This window comes from Dipodomys merriami, unplaced genomic scaffold (assembly GCF_024711535.1).
Source record: "Dipodomys merriami isolate MVZ:Mamm:240054 unplaced genomic scaffold, mDipMer1.0.p SCAF_7, whole genome shotgun sequence".
NCBI lineage: Eukaryota > Metazoa > Chordata > Mammalia > Rodentia > Heteromyidae > Dipodomys > Dipodomys merriami.
The window spans coordinates 69,912,457-69,925,638 of NW_027206290.1; the positions used below are offsets into that span (position 1 = coordinate 69,912,457).

Below are 13,182 nucleotides of genomic sequence, written 5' to 3' on the forward strand. Positions count from 1 at the left end.
CATACTTTTAGAGATGTGACTTCCTCAGAGCAAGGCTATGGTACACATACATGTCTGTCGACATGCTGTACTTCATAGGCAGTGGCCATAATTCGCTTTTAATGAGGACTGAACCTCATTTAACTTTGATTCTTTGCATACTGGGAAATGAGTCCTCTGTCTAGGTATTTTTCAGGAAAAGATGAATATATATTAGCGGTTGATAGGAATCCAGAACACACCTTATTCTATGGAGTTTTATGAAACTGTTGTCGATTTACAAGAAAGAGAATTTGCTTTGGTCTTCCAGATTATGTTCCCAGGACATACATTGTCCTCAGAACAGAAATAGTAATTGAATGAAGTTTTGTCTCTGTTTATTCTATTTTTGTTTGGGCTGTGAAATTAGAAAATTTTAAAACACATAATTTTTTTAATTCAGAAAGTTTTGGCCAGTTTTTTAGAATCTTGGAAATGCCAGAATTTCTTTAAGGTTGCTTCAGCTTGAAGCAGTTATGCTTTAAGGGAAGCAGAAAGGAACCCAAAAAATTGCTCTTTCTTCCTTAAGGTTTGAGACTTGAGTGTTCATTAAAATTCTCTTGACTTTCTGTGTGCAGGTGTTTATGACTTTGCAAACCTATAGGAAATTTGCTTGCCACAGTTTGTTAAGAGGCAGGTGAAAGTAACCTTTAAGTCCTGTTACTTATATTCTGACAGAATTCTAAAGTCTAGGGGCTGGGAAGGTGGCTCATTGGTAGAGCGCTTGCCTTGCATGCCTGAGGCCCTGGGTTCGATTCCTCAGCACCACATAAGCAAAAAGAAAAAAAAGCCGGAAGTGGCGCTGTGGCTCAAGTGGTAGAGTGCTAGCCTTGAGCTGAAGAGCTGAGGGACAGTGCCCAGGCCGAAAGTTCAGGCCCTCTGACTGACCCCCCAAAAAATATTACTTTAATATTATGAGTACTTTGTGTGTTTTGTGTGTGTGTGTGTGTGTGTGTGTGTGTGTGTGTGTGTGTGTGTGTGTGTGTGTTCGTTTGGGCACACATGCACACACGTCTGATATTGGGACTTGAACCCAGGGCATGGGTGCTACTTCTTTTTTTTCACTCAAGGGTGGCGCTCTCCTATCTTAGCCACTTCACTTCTGGCATTTTGGTGGTTGATTGTAGATAGGAGTCTCATAGACTTTTCTGCCTGGGCTAGCTTTGTACTATGAGCTGCCAGTGTCCAGATTACTTTTTTTTGTCGGTTGTGGGGCTGAACTCTGGGCCTGGGCACTGTCCCTCAGCTCTTTTTGTTTTTTTGGTTTTTTGGTTTTTTTTTGGGTCGTTTGTGGGGCTTGAACTCTGGGCCTGAGCGCTGTCCCTCAGCTCTTCAGCTCAAGGCTAGCGCTCTGCCACTTGAGCTACAGCGCCATTTCCGGTTTTCTGGTGGTGTATTGGAGATAATTTCCTGCCTGAGCTGGCTTTGAACCTCCATCCTTAGATCTCAGCCTCCTGAATAGCTAGGATTACAGGCTTGAGCCACCAGTGCCTGGCTTTGTCCCTCAGCTCTTCAGCTGTAGACTAGCGCTCTACCTCTTGAGCCTCAGCCCCACTTCCAGCTTTTTCTGCTTATGTGGTGCTGAGGAATTGAACCCAGGGCCTCATGCATGCAAGGCAAGTCTTCTACCACTGAGCCACCTTCCCAGCCCCAACATTACTACTTTTTAAACTAGTACTGGGGTTTGAACTTAGTACTTCACACTTGCTAGGCTGGTACTCTACCAATTAAGTCATGCCTCCAGCACTGCTTTTTTTAAGTTGGTCACGGGGCTTGAACTCTGGGCCTGGGCATTGTCCCTGAGTCAAGGCTAGTGCTCTACCACTTGAGCCATAGCACCACTTCTGGTTTTCTTGTGGATTATTGGAGATAAGAGTTTCATGGACAGGGCTGGGAAGGTGGCTCAGTGGTAGAGCACTTGTCTTGCATGCCTGAGGCCCTGGGTTTGATTCTTCAGCACCACATAAGCAAAAAGAAAAAAGCTGGAAGTGGTGCTGTGGCTCAAGTGGTACAGCACTAGCCTTGAGCTGAAGAGCTGAGGGAAAGGCCCAGGCCCAGAGTTCAGGCCCCATGACCGGACTCAAAAAAAAATAGAGTCTCATGGACTTTCCTGCCTGGGCTGGCTTTGAACCACAATCCTCAGATCTCAGCCTCCTGAGTAGCTAGGATTACAGGTGTGAGCCACCGGTGCCTGGCCAGTGCTGCTTTTTTGCTGGCTATTTTGGAGATGGAGTTTGGCAAACTTTTCTGCATGGGTTAACCTCAGCCAATGATCCTCTAAATCTCAGCCTTTATAGTAGCTAGGGTCACAAGCATGAGCCACAGACACCAAGCTCTGACTACTGACAGGTGAATTTGATGTGCTTGCAATGGTGATAGTATGCTGGTGGCATTTTCAGATTGCTCCTGACATTGCTTAGAATGGCCTAGAGTGGTACTGAGAAGCTTTTCAAAAACTGTTTAGTCTGAAGAAAAAATAGAAATCTGGATTATTTCACGACAGTGTCATACCCCAGCACATTGGTTTTTACAGATTTATTGTTGAGAGATAGACAGTTTTTCTGAATAAGTCATGCTGATAAGAAAACTTGGGGCTGAGCCTTATTGAGTAAACAAGCAGGCAAGCAGACAGACAAAAAGGCAAACAGAAAGGTAGGGGCACACTCTAGCAGACTGGTGCTCTCCTAAGGAGACAGGCACAGAGAAGACACACAGCCCCTTGGACTTTTGGGGGTTATTTATAGGGTAAAGGCGGGGGTGTCCGGCTTCAGTGTTATGTAAAGTTAGATGCTTTGTCTTTGCTCTAGTCAGACCCCTTAGTACTTTCTGAGTTTCCAGGTAAGAATGCACCCTGCCCTAAAATAGATCCTTATCCTGTTATCTGCATTTGAGGCAGGAGGTGGCTTAAGTTTGGGGAAACATTTTTCTCAGGAAGAACATCCTGTCAGACAAGTGTTAATTCTTGGGGTGAGGAATGCATCCCTCAGGAAGGAATACATCCTGTTATCTCTCTTTGAAGCAAAGATGGCACTTCTATGTTTCTAAATACCAAATTTCTTTATTTCTTTTTTTCTTTCATGGGACTTGAACTCTGGGTCTGGGCATTGTCCCTGAGCTCTTCAGCTCAAGGCTAGCACTCTACCACTTGAACCACAGTGCCACCTTCAGGTTTTCTGGTGGTTAATTGGAGATAAGAGTCTCATGGACTTTCCTGCCTGGGCTGGCTTTGAACCACAATCCTCAAATCTCAGCCTCTGTAGTAGCTAGGATTATAGTCATGAGCCACTGGCGCTTGACTAAATAGCGTATTTCTGAGTTGCCTTCACCAGGCTTCAGTTTCCTTAAGTTACCCTGTTTCATTTTCCCCTAAATTACTTTGGTCCCCTAATCTTTTTTTTTTTTTTTTTGGTCAGTCGTTGGGCTTGATCTTTGGTTCTGGGCGCTGTCCCTCAGCTCTTCAGCTCAAGGCTAGCACTCTGTGACTTGAGCCACAGTGCCATTTCGGTTTTCTGGTGGTTTTATTGGAGATAAAAGTCTCACAGACTTTCCTGCCTGGGCTGACTTTGAACTGTGATCCTTAGGTCTCAGCCTCCTCTGAGTAGCTAGGATTACAGGAGTGATCCACCGGCACCCTTAATCTTAAGGAAAGTACATGAAGGAATATCTCCAGTATTTGCTGTAAATTTACACTACCTCATTTCCCCTAGTCTATCTGGCTTCAATAGGCTTGAACCAGGGCCTGGGGGATGTCCTTAAGCTCTTTTGCTCTAGGCTAGTGCTCTACCACTTTGAGCCGTGGCACCACTTTGGGTTTTCTGGTGGTTAATTGGAGATGAGTCCTATGGACTTTCCTGCCTGGGCTAGTTTTAAATTGTGATACTCAGATCTCAGCCTCTTGAGTAACAAGGATTATTAGCGTGAGTCACCTCTGCTCAGTGACACTCTTCTTTCAAATGTGATGTGATACAGTATTTTCTAGATATTAGAGGTAGGATAGGTATAAATCTTCATGCTTATTAGAAACAGTTTGGGAGACGTACCCAAGTGGATTCCCCTTTAAATTGAGCACTACCCTTGAATGAATTCTCCCTGGCTTTGAGATGTCTTCATTGCATCCTTTTATTTTTCACTTTGATTCATGGCTGACCATTCCTTTTTTTTTTTTTTTTTTTTTGGCCGATCACGGGGTTTGAACTCTGGGCTTGGGCACTATCCCTCAGCTCTTCAGCTCAAGGTTGGCACCCTACCACTTGAGCCACAGCGCCACTTCCAGTTTTTTCTGTTCATGTGGTGCTAAGGAATGGAACCCAAGGCCTCATGCCTGCAAGGCAAGCACTGTACCACTGAGCCGCCTTCCCAGCCTCATGGCTGACCATTCTTAACATTACGCATTTTTTCTCTTTTGAAATAAAAGATATTTTTTTAAAAAAGGTTTGTGGGGGGCTGGGAAGGCGGCTCAGTGGTAGAGTGCTTGCCTTGCATGCATGAGGTCCTGGGTTCGATTCCTCAGCACCACATAAGCAAAAAGAAAAAAGCCACAAGTGGCGCTGTGGCTCAAGTAGTAGAGCGCTAGCCTTGAGCTGAAGAGCTGAGGGACAGCGTCCAGGCCCAGAGTTCAGGCCCCACAACCAGACCCCCCCCCAAAAAAAAAAAAAAGTGTGTGGAAGAGACTAGAACATTGCTGAATTGTTCTTACACTAAAAGCTAGAGGCATATACAGTTATAATAAAATGAATACTTTTTTTTTGGTTGTTCATAGAGCTTGAACTCTGGGCCTGGATGCGTGCCTCAGATCTTCAGCTCAAGGCTAGTGCTCTACCACTGAACCATAGGGACACTTCAGTTTTCTGGTGGTTTATTGGAGATAAGAGTCTCACAGACTTTCTTGCCCAGGCTGGCTTTGAACCGTGATCCTCAGATCTCAGCCTTCTGAGTAGCTAGGATTACAGGCATGAGCCAATGGCACCTGGCTACACCTAGCTACTTTATTTTTGTACTTCATAATTTTTTTTGGTCCATTATGGGGCCTGAACTCTGAGCCTGGGGGCTGTCCTCAGCTCTTCAGCTCAAGGCTAGCACTCTACCACTTGAGCCACAGCACCACTTCTAGCTTTTTCTGCTTATGTGGGGCTGAGGAATCGAACCCAGAACCTCATGCCTGCAAGGCAAGCACTGTACCACTGAGCCACCTTCCCAGCCTGTGGCTACTTTCTTTTTTAAGTGAATATTTTTTGTCTTTTGATGTAACTCTCTTTTCAGAGGTTTTGTTTCCTCTTAATTTTCAGGTCTTGTCCTGACTAGCTAAATAATTGGTAGCTTTTCAGTCATGGTTCTTTTTTTTTTTTTTTTTTTTGGTCTGTGGGTTTGTGGGGCTTGAACTCAGGACCTAGGCTTTTGTCCCTTAGTTCTTTTGCTTAAGGCTAGTGCTCGACTACTGGAGGCACAGCTCTACTTCCAGTTTTGTGGTGATTTGAAATAAGAGTCTTATGGACTTTCCTGCTTGGGCTGGCTTTGTATTTAGATCTCAGCCTCCTGAGTAGCTAGGATTACAGGTGTGAGCTGCTAGTGCCCAGCTCTGTCATGTTTCTTAAGAAAAAATTATCATAGAAAAATTTGCCAGCCCAGCTCAAAACCAGTGTTAAATATTTTATCCCTCTAAAGAAATGGTATCTTGGGACTGGGAAGGTAGCTTAGTGGTAGAGTGCTTGCTTTGTATGTATGAGGCCCTGGGTTCAATTCCTCAGCACCACAAAAGCAGAAAAAGCTGGAAGTGGTGCTATGGCTCAAGTGGTAGAGCTACTAGTAGCCTTGAGCTGAAGAGCTGAGGGACAGGGCATAGGCCCAGAATTCAGGGCCTAGGCCCAGAATTCAGGGCCATGACCAGCAAAAAAACAAAAAGAAAGAAAGAAATGGTATCTTGTAGTGAACATTAGTAGCTTGTAGCAGGATTTACTGTAAACTTTTTCAAATCGACCCTGCCTATCTTGGCACTTAAATTCTTTTTTATTTATTTATTTATTTATTTATTTATTTATTTATTTATCTATCTATCTTTTGGGTCCGGTCATGGGGCCTGAACTCTGGACCTGGGCACTGTCCCTCAGCTCTTCAGCTCAAGGCTAGCGCTCTACCACTTGAGCCACAGTGCCACTTCCAGCTTTTTTCTTTTTGCTTATGTGGTGCTGAGGAATGGAACCCAGGGCCTCATGCATGCAAGGCAAGCGCTCTACCACTGAGCCACCTTCCCAGCCCTTAAATTCTTGAAATACAAAGATGGACAAGGTTTGTAACTGAGATGTTTAGTGTCTTTTGAGGATGGAAGGGTCAAGATACATGAAAGGAATTGCAGGTGTGATAAATGTTGTATCCATTTAGAGATATATAAATGTTAAGCAGGTATTCTGGTTTGTGCTTACTGTCCAGGCACAATTATGATTAATTCTTTCTTTCACAGTCAAGTGTTCTGGTTTGGAAGAGAATTGGATGTACTGTGGAATAATGAGGACAATTTAACTACCTGGCAGAAACTGAGGACAGCATCCTGGGGGAAGATGCTTTTTGAGCTGAATGTTTCTTTTTCTTTTTTGGGCCAGTTCAGGGGATTGAACTCAGGGTCTGACTACTGTCCTTTCTTTTTTCTTTTTTCTTTTTCCCCTCAAGGATAATGTTCCACCATTTGAGACATATCTCCACATCTGACTATTTTTGTGTGTTTGTGTTTAATTAGAAATAGTCTCATAGGCTTTCCTGCCTGGGCTGGCTTTGAACCACAGTCCTAGATCTTAGCCTCTTCAGTAGTTAGGATTATAAGCATGAGCCACCAATGCACAGCTGAATTTTTTTTTTTCCCTTTGCCTGTTCTGGGGTTTAAATTCAGGGACTCGCATTTGCTAGGCAGATATTCTAACACTTGAGCTATACCCCTCATTCAGCCCTTTGAGCTGAATCCTGAAGATAAGTAGGAGGTAAATCTGGAAGCAAGATCTGATGAGAAGAAATAATTGCAGAGGGTGGAGGCAGGAGAGAGAATATATGAATGTGAAAGTGGAAATACTTGCAAAGTGTGGGAATTGGGGGAACTATGCATAATTTCTCGACATAATATGTGTGGAGTATCAGTGTGATAGTCATGTGGAAAATCAAGCAGAGACCAAATTGTGGGGCCTTGTATGTCAGACCACTTGTGAACCTACAGGAAGCACCATACGCACTTACAGATGCTATCTCTAGACAACTGTGAGAGGCATACATAGGTGTCCTTCAAAAGGAAGGAACTTAGGCTCAGGTAGCTATTTTACCTTGGTTTAGGAGGCTAGGATTTGGATTCAGGCCTGTCTGGTTTTATGGTGTATGCTTCAGTGGGCTGGTACGCTCTGGAAGCTTCAGCTGCTGTATGTGACTAGAGAGCTATTGAAGGATTGTAAATCAAGAAAGTGATGAAGGTAGATTCACATTGCTGGGTTGTAGAATGTGAGTCTGCAAGTGCAACGATTTGGATTCATTTACTATGAATTATTAGAACTGTGCCTGGTGCAGAATAGTGTTCCATGTTATTTGTTGAGTGACAGATGACAGCAGAGTAAAATGGATTTGAAGAAAACAGGGCTGGACTCAAGGATATTTGCAAAGAGACTTGTTTTGAGTCAGGTAAGAAACTACTAGCTATGGGCCTAGGGTCATAAGAGTGAAGGATGCCACCTGTCTCACCAAATTAGGTCACTGGAAAAGGCTACCAACCAAGGTAGGGCATATAGGGAAAAGAATGGGCCTGGAGGGGAAATGAATTGAGATGAATTAAGAATAGACAAAGGAACTGACTAGTTAAATCTGAAGCTTGGGGAGAAGTCAGGAATAGGGATAGAGATTTGGTATCAAAGTTTATCAGAATTGAAGTAGTGGTTGGCACTATGAAAAATTACCCAAGGAAAATGTAAAAATTGCTGGACGCAATTATAAGCATGGTAACTCACACCTGTAATTCTCACTACTCAGGAAGCTGAGATCTGAGGATTGAGGTTTGAAGCCAGCTAGCGCAGGAAAGGCCATGGTATTGGTAGAGCCATCAGTCTTCGGCAAAAGAGTTCAGGGACAGTGCCCAGGCCCTGAGTTCAAGCGCCATGACTGACAAAAGGAAAAAGAAATAAAAAAATGTTGAGAAGACTAAGGAAATAGGACATGGGAAATAGGAGTTTTATTTCAGCACTTGCTTCTCCAAACCTTGATTTCATTGAGTACTAAAGGGCTCTTGTTTGTCCATAGAGAGCACTTTTAGAGCAGTTCTTTTGGACACTGCTTACTATTTTATTGGTGATAGAGCATATTTGGTTGTGGTTAATATTGTTGGAGTAACCTCAACAGCTGCACATATAAGATATTCAGAGTAAAATAGTGACAATGTATGTTTCTTTCCTTAGAATAAATTTTTTTGGGGGGGTCGGTCATGGGGCTTGAACTCAGGTCCTGGACACTGTCTCTAACCTCTTTTTCTCAAGCATAGTGCTTTACCACTTTAAGCCACAGTGTCACAGATTTTCCTTTCTGGGCTGGCTTCAAATGGTGATCCTCAGATCTCAGCCTCCTGAGTAACAAGGATTACAGGCACCCTTTGGAAGAATAACATTTCTAAAACAACTCTTTTTGTGTGTTGCTGTCCTAGGGCTTAAACTCGGCTTGGGTGCTGTCCCTGAGCTTCTTTTGTTCAAGGCTAACCATACCTCCTCTTGGGGCTTTTTGGAAGCTTTTGTTTTTATATTGGAGATGGGTCTCATAGACTTCTCTTCCCTGGCTGATTTCATTTTTTTTTTTTGGGGGGGGGGTCTGGTCGTGGGGCCTGAACTCTGGGCCTGGATGCTGTCCCTCAGCCCTTCAGCTCAAGGCTAGCGCTCTACCACTTGCCACAGCACCACTTCCGGCTTTTTTCTTTTTGCTTATGTGGTGCTGGGGAATCGAACCCAGGGCCTCATGCATGCAAGGAAAGCGCTCTACCACTGAGCCACCTTCCCAGCCCCTGCCCTGGCTGATTTCAAATCACAATCCTTAAATCTCAGCCTCATATAGCTAGACAGGCATGAGACATTAGTATCTCACTCAAAACTTTTTTTTTTTTTTTTTTTTTGTGCCAGTCCTGGGGCTTGAGCTCAGGGCCTGGGCACTGTCCCTGAGCTTCTTTTGCTCAAGGCTAGCACTTTACCACTTGAGCCACAGTGCCACTTCTGTCTTTTTCTGTTTATGTAGTACTGAGGAATTTTAAAGTGAGCATGCATTTGCTTGCTAAGATTATACTGAGGTGACTTAGTTACAGATGAGCTAGCATAAATGACACATTCTGTTTCTCATTTTTGTTTTACTATCACGTGGTCAAATGGCAATATGTGCTGTGGCAGTTAACACTGGAATTTCACAACACACTGGTAAAGATCACTGTTTAAAAATGTAGGTACTACTAGCTGGGCGCCGGTGGCTCATGGCTCTAATCCTAGCTACTCTGGAGACTGAGATCTGAGGATCTTGGTTCAAAGCCAGCCTGGGCAGGAAAGTCATTGAGACTTCTCTCCAATAAATCACCAGAAAACTGGAAGTGGTGCTGTGGCTCAAGTGGTAGATTGCTTGCCTTGACTTGAAGAGTTGAGGGAGCGCCCAGACCCAGAGTTCAAGCCCCACAACTGACCCAAAAAAAAAAAAAAAAAGGTACTAATCAAATATTCTTGGGAAAGACATCTGAATGAATTTAGTGTGTAACAGAAAACATTATGTAGTTGAGCCATATTAACAGCATCAAATTAAGCAGTTACTAGAGTTGTATCAGGTCTTGCATACAATAATATGTAGGTTAAGATGTATGTCCTTGGAATTGAGAATTAGAACATTTCATATAATTTCAGTAACTTTGAGTATACTGCATATATGTCTAAATTTTATTTTTGAGATAGGGTCTTATTCAGTAGCCTTGGGCTGGCCTGGAACTAAAAATAAAAATCCTCTTGCCTCTACCTCCTGAATGCTCAGATTACAGATGTGTACTACCATACCTGGCAATAATTTGGTTTCTTTCTTTTTGTTTTTCTTTTTCTTTTTTTCTTTTTTTTGTCAGTTGTGGGACCTGAACTCTGGGCCTGGGCACTGTCCCTCAACTCTTCAGCTCAAGGTTAGCGCTCTACCACTTGAGGCACAGCACCACTTCCGGCTTTTTCTGCTTATATTGTGCTGAGGAACTGAACCCAGGGCCTCATGCATGCAAGGCAAGCGCTCTACCACTGAGCCACCTTCCCAGCCCTTATAATTTGTTTTCTGAAGTAGTATTTTATTTTATTTTGCCAGTCCTGGGCTTGAACTCAAGGCTGGGCACTCTCCTTGAGCTTCTTTTGCTCAAGGCTAGCACCCTACCACTTGAGCCACAAGACCACTTCTGGCTTGTGCTGTGTATGTGGTACTGAGGAGTCGAACCCAGAGTTTTGTGCATGCTGGACAAGCACTCTACCACTAAGCCACATTCCCAGCCTAAATTTTTTTTTATTATTTTGTTGTAAAGGTGATGTACAGAGAGGGGTTACAGTTGCGTAAGTAAGGTAATGAGTACATTTCTTGTCGAACATTGTTACCCATTCCTTCCTTTTTTTCCCACTATCCTCCTCCTCTCCCCTTCATTCCCTCCCCCCAAGTTGTAAAGTTCATTTCCAACCTAGTGTCTTGTGAGACCAGCCCTAAAAATTTAAGTTTACTACTTTTTGTGTGAGTTACTAGGGACAAAATCCAGGGTTTCATACATGCTAGGCAAGTGTACTCTACCGTGGAGCCATGCTTTTAGCTCTGAATGACTTTGAACTGGGAAAACTCCTGGTGGTACCTCCTAATAAAACTATAATTCATGATATAGATTTGTGGGTTTAAATGGAAATTCTACATTGAAATTGGGACATTTATGTTTCTTTAGGTATTAGAAAACTACTCAGATGCTCCAATGACACCAAAACAGATTCTACAAGTCATAGAGGCAGAAGGACTCAAGGAAATGAGGTTTGTATTGCTTTTGTTGCTTAACCTGGAGTTTCATAGGACATGTGTCTTTCTGTAGTTATGCAGTGATCTGAGTAATTCGCCTGTTTGTGTGTCTGTGCTATGTGTGTCTGGTAGTATTGAATTCTCCATGTCCCAAGTTATGTGTCCTTAGTGAAGGGTAAAGTATGTAAACATTCACTTTATTTCTATCAGAGGATACCCTACCCTAGATCTTGCCCAAGAGCTGTGTGTGTGTGTGTGTGTGTGTGTGTGTGTGTGTGTGTGTGTGTGTGTGTGTGTGTGTGTGTGTGTGTGTGTGTGTGTGTGTGTGTGTGTGTGTGTGTGTGTGTGTGTGTGTGTGTGTGTGTGTGTGTGTGTGTGTAGACTCAGGGAACCTTTTTTCTTGTGTTCTATTTTGTAAGTTTCAGTAGTAGGGAAAGACTACTGTGTCTAAAGCTATCCCTCTTTATTCTGTAATGACTGAAATCCTTTAGGATCAAACTAAAATCATCTTGACATAAAACCTAGTGGCTATTCCCTCCTCCTCCAACTGATTTTAGCCGTTCAAGATACGATATTACTAAATTTTGGAATGATCTTATTATTTTCTTGTGGTATAGGTTTTCCTAGAAAAATAACAAATTAGAAACACAGAAGAGCTGGGTACCATTGGCTCACACCTGTAATCCTAGCTACTCAGGAAGCTGAGATCTGAGGATTGCGGTTCAAAGCCAGCCCGAGCAGGAAAGTCTGTGAGACTCTTATCTCTAATTAATCACAGAAAAACCCAAAAGTAGCTCTGTGGCTCAAGTGGTAGAGTTGCTAGCCTTGAGCAAAAAGGAGCTCAGGGACAACAGCGCTTAAGCACAGAGTTCAAGCCCCAGGAGCAGCAAAACAAAAAAAGAAGCACAGAAGGAATTTCATAAATGGAAACTAGTACCTTAATCTTTCTATCTTTTTTTTTTTTTGTCGGTTATGGGGCTTGAACTAATCTTTTTCTCTTCTTTTTTTTTTGGGGGGGGGTCCGGTTGTGGGGCCTGGGCGCTGTCCCTCAGCTCTTCAGCTCAAGGCTAGCACTCTACCACTTGAGCCACAGTGCCACTTCCGGCTTTTTTTTTTCTGCTTATGTGGTGCTGAGGAATTGAACCCAGGGCCTCAGGCATGCAAGGCAAGCGCTCTACCACTGAGCCACCTTCCCAGCCCTCTTTCTTTCTTCTTATCCCAACCTTTTACATTTATTTTTACTTTTCTTACTTTATTTAGTTTTGTTAGTTGTGAGGCTTGAACTCTGGGCCTGGTCACTGTCCCTGAGCTCTTCAGCTCAAGGCTAGCGTTCTACCACTTGACTCACAGTGCCACTTCTGGTTTTCTGGTGGTTAATTGGAGATGAGTCTCCTGCTCTGGCTGGCTTTGACCCGTGATCCTCAGATCTCAGCCTTCTGAGTAGCTAAGATTACAGGTGTGAGCCACCAGTGCCTGGACTTTTATTATTTTAAAGAGGAAGGGGGAAAGTTCAACAGTCGTTTTTTGAGACTCAGATCAAACAGCGTTTGTTTTTTGCTGGTCACACTTACTGTTTGAATTTAAAGTTAAAAGTTGCTCACTTATACTAGCCTTGAGCTGAAGAGCTGAGGATAGCGCCCAGGCCCAGAGTTCAGGCCCCACGACCGGACCCCCGCCCCCCCCCCCCCAAAAAAAAAGTTGCTGACTTGGAGGGTAGGTTAGGATTTCCTAGATCATATTTATTTGGCCTGTATGTACATATGCACTATACAGTGTTATAACTGTGCTTTATTTTGTTTTCATGGGCTGTTTCCATCCTGCTGCTGTCTGCACTGCTATTGGACCACTGTGCCTATAGAAGGTAAATTAGTCCCTTTGGGACAGATGGAATTGAGAAGCTTAACTTGCTTCTGTTTCTTGCTTTGTAGGAATTATGCAGTCATAGTGGCTGACAGTGAGTGAGCAGTTCTGTCATTTGTGGACAGGTATAGTAGATAGGAGTCACAGGACAGAGATGTCAGCACACCTACTTCATTCTCCAAAATCTACCAGCTTTCTTTTAGAGATTGGTGCTTGATGAGTTTTTTTTTTTTTTTTTTACTATCCTGTTTGTTTTAAAGTAGAATTATAGTTGTTTGATTTTTGGATTTTGTTTTTAGTAGTTTT

At 43.3% G+C, this 13,182-nt stretch overlaps 1 protein-coding gene across 1 annotated transcript in view; it reads left to right on the forward strand.

The window, feature by feature from the left end:
• The window catches only part of Asxl1 (ASXL transcriptional regulator 1), a 55,341-nt gene that overhangs the window by 1,498 nt on the left and 40,661 nt on the right, over window positions 1-13,182 (forward strand). The window contains exon 2 of the mRNA XM_070007037.1: window positions 10,949-11,031. Coding sequence (XP_069863138.1) covers window positions 10,949-11,031 — 83 coding nt within the window. The remainder of the gene's footprint in view (window positions 1-10,948; window positions 11,032-13,182) is intronic.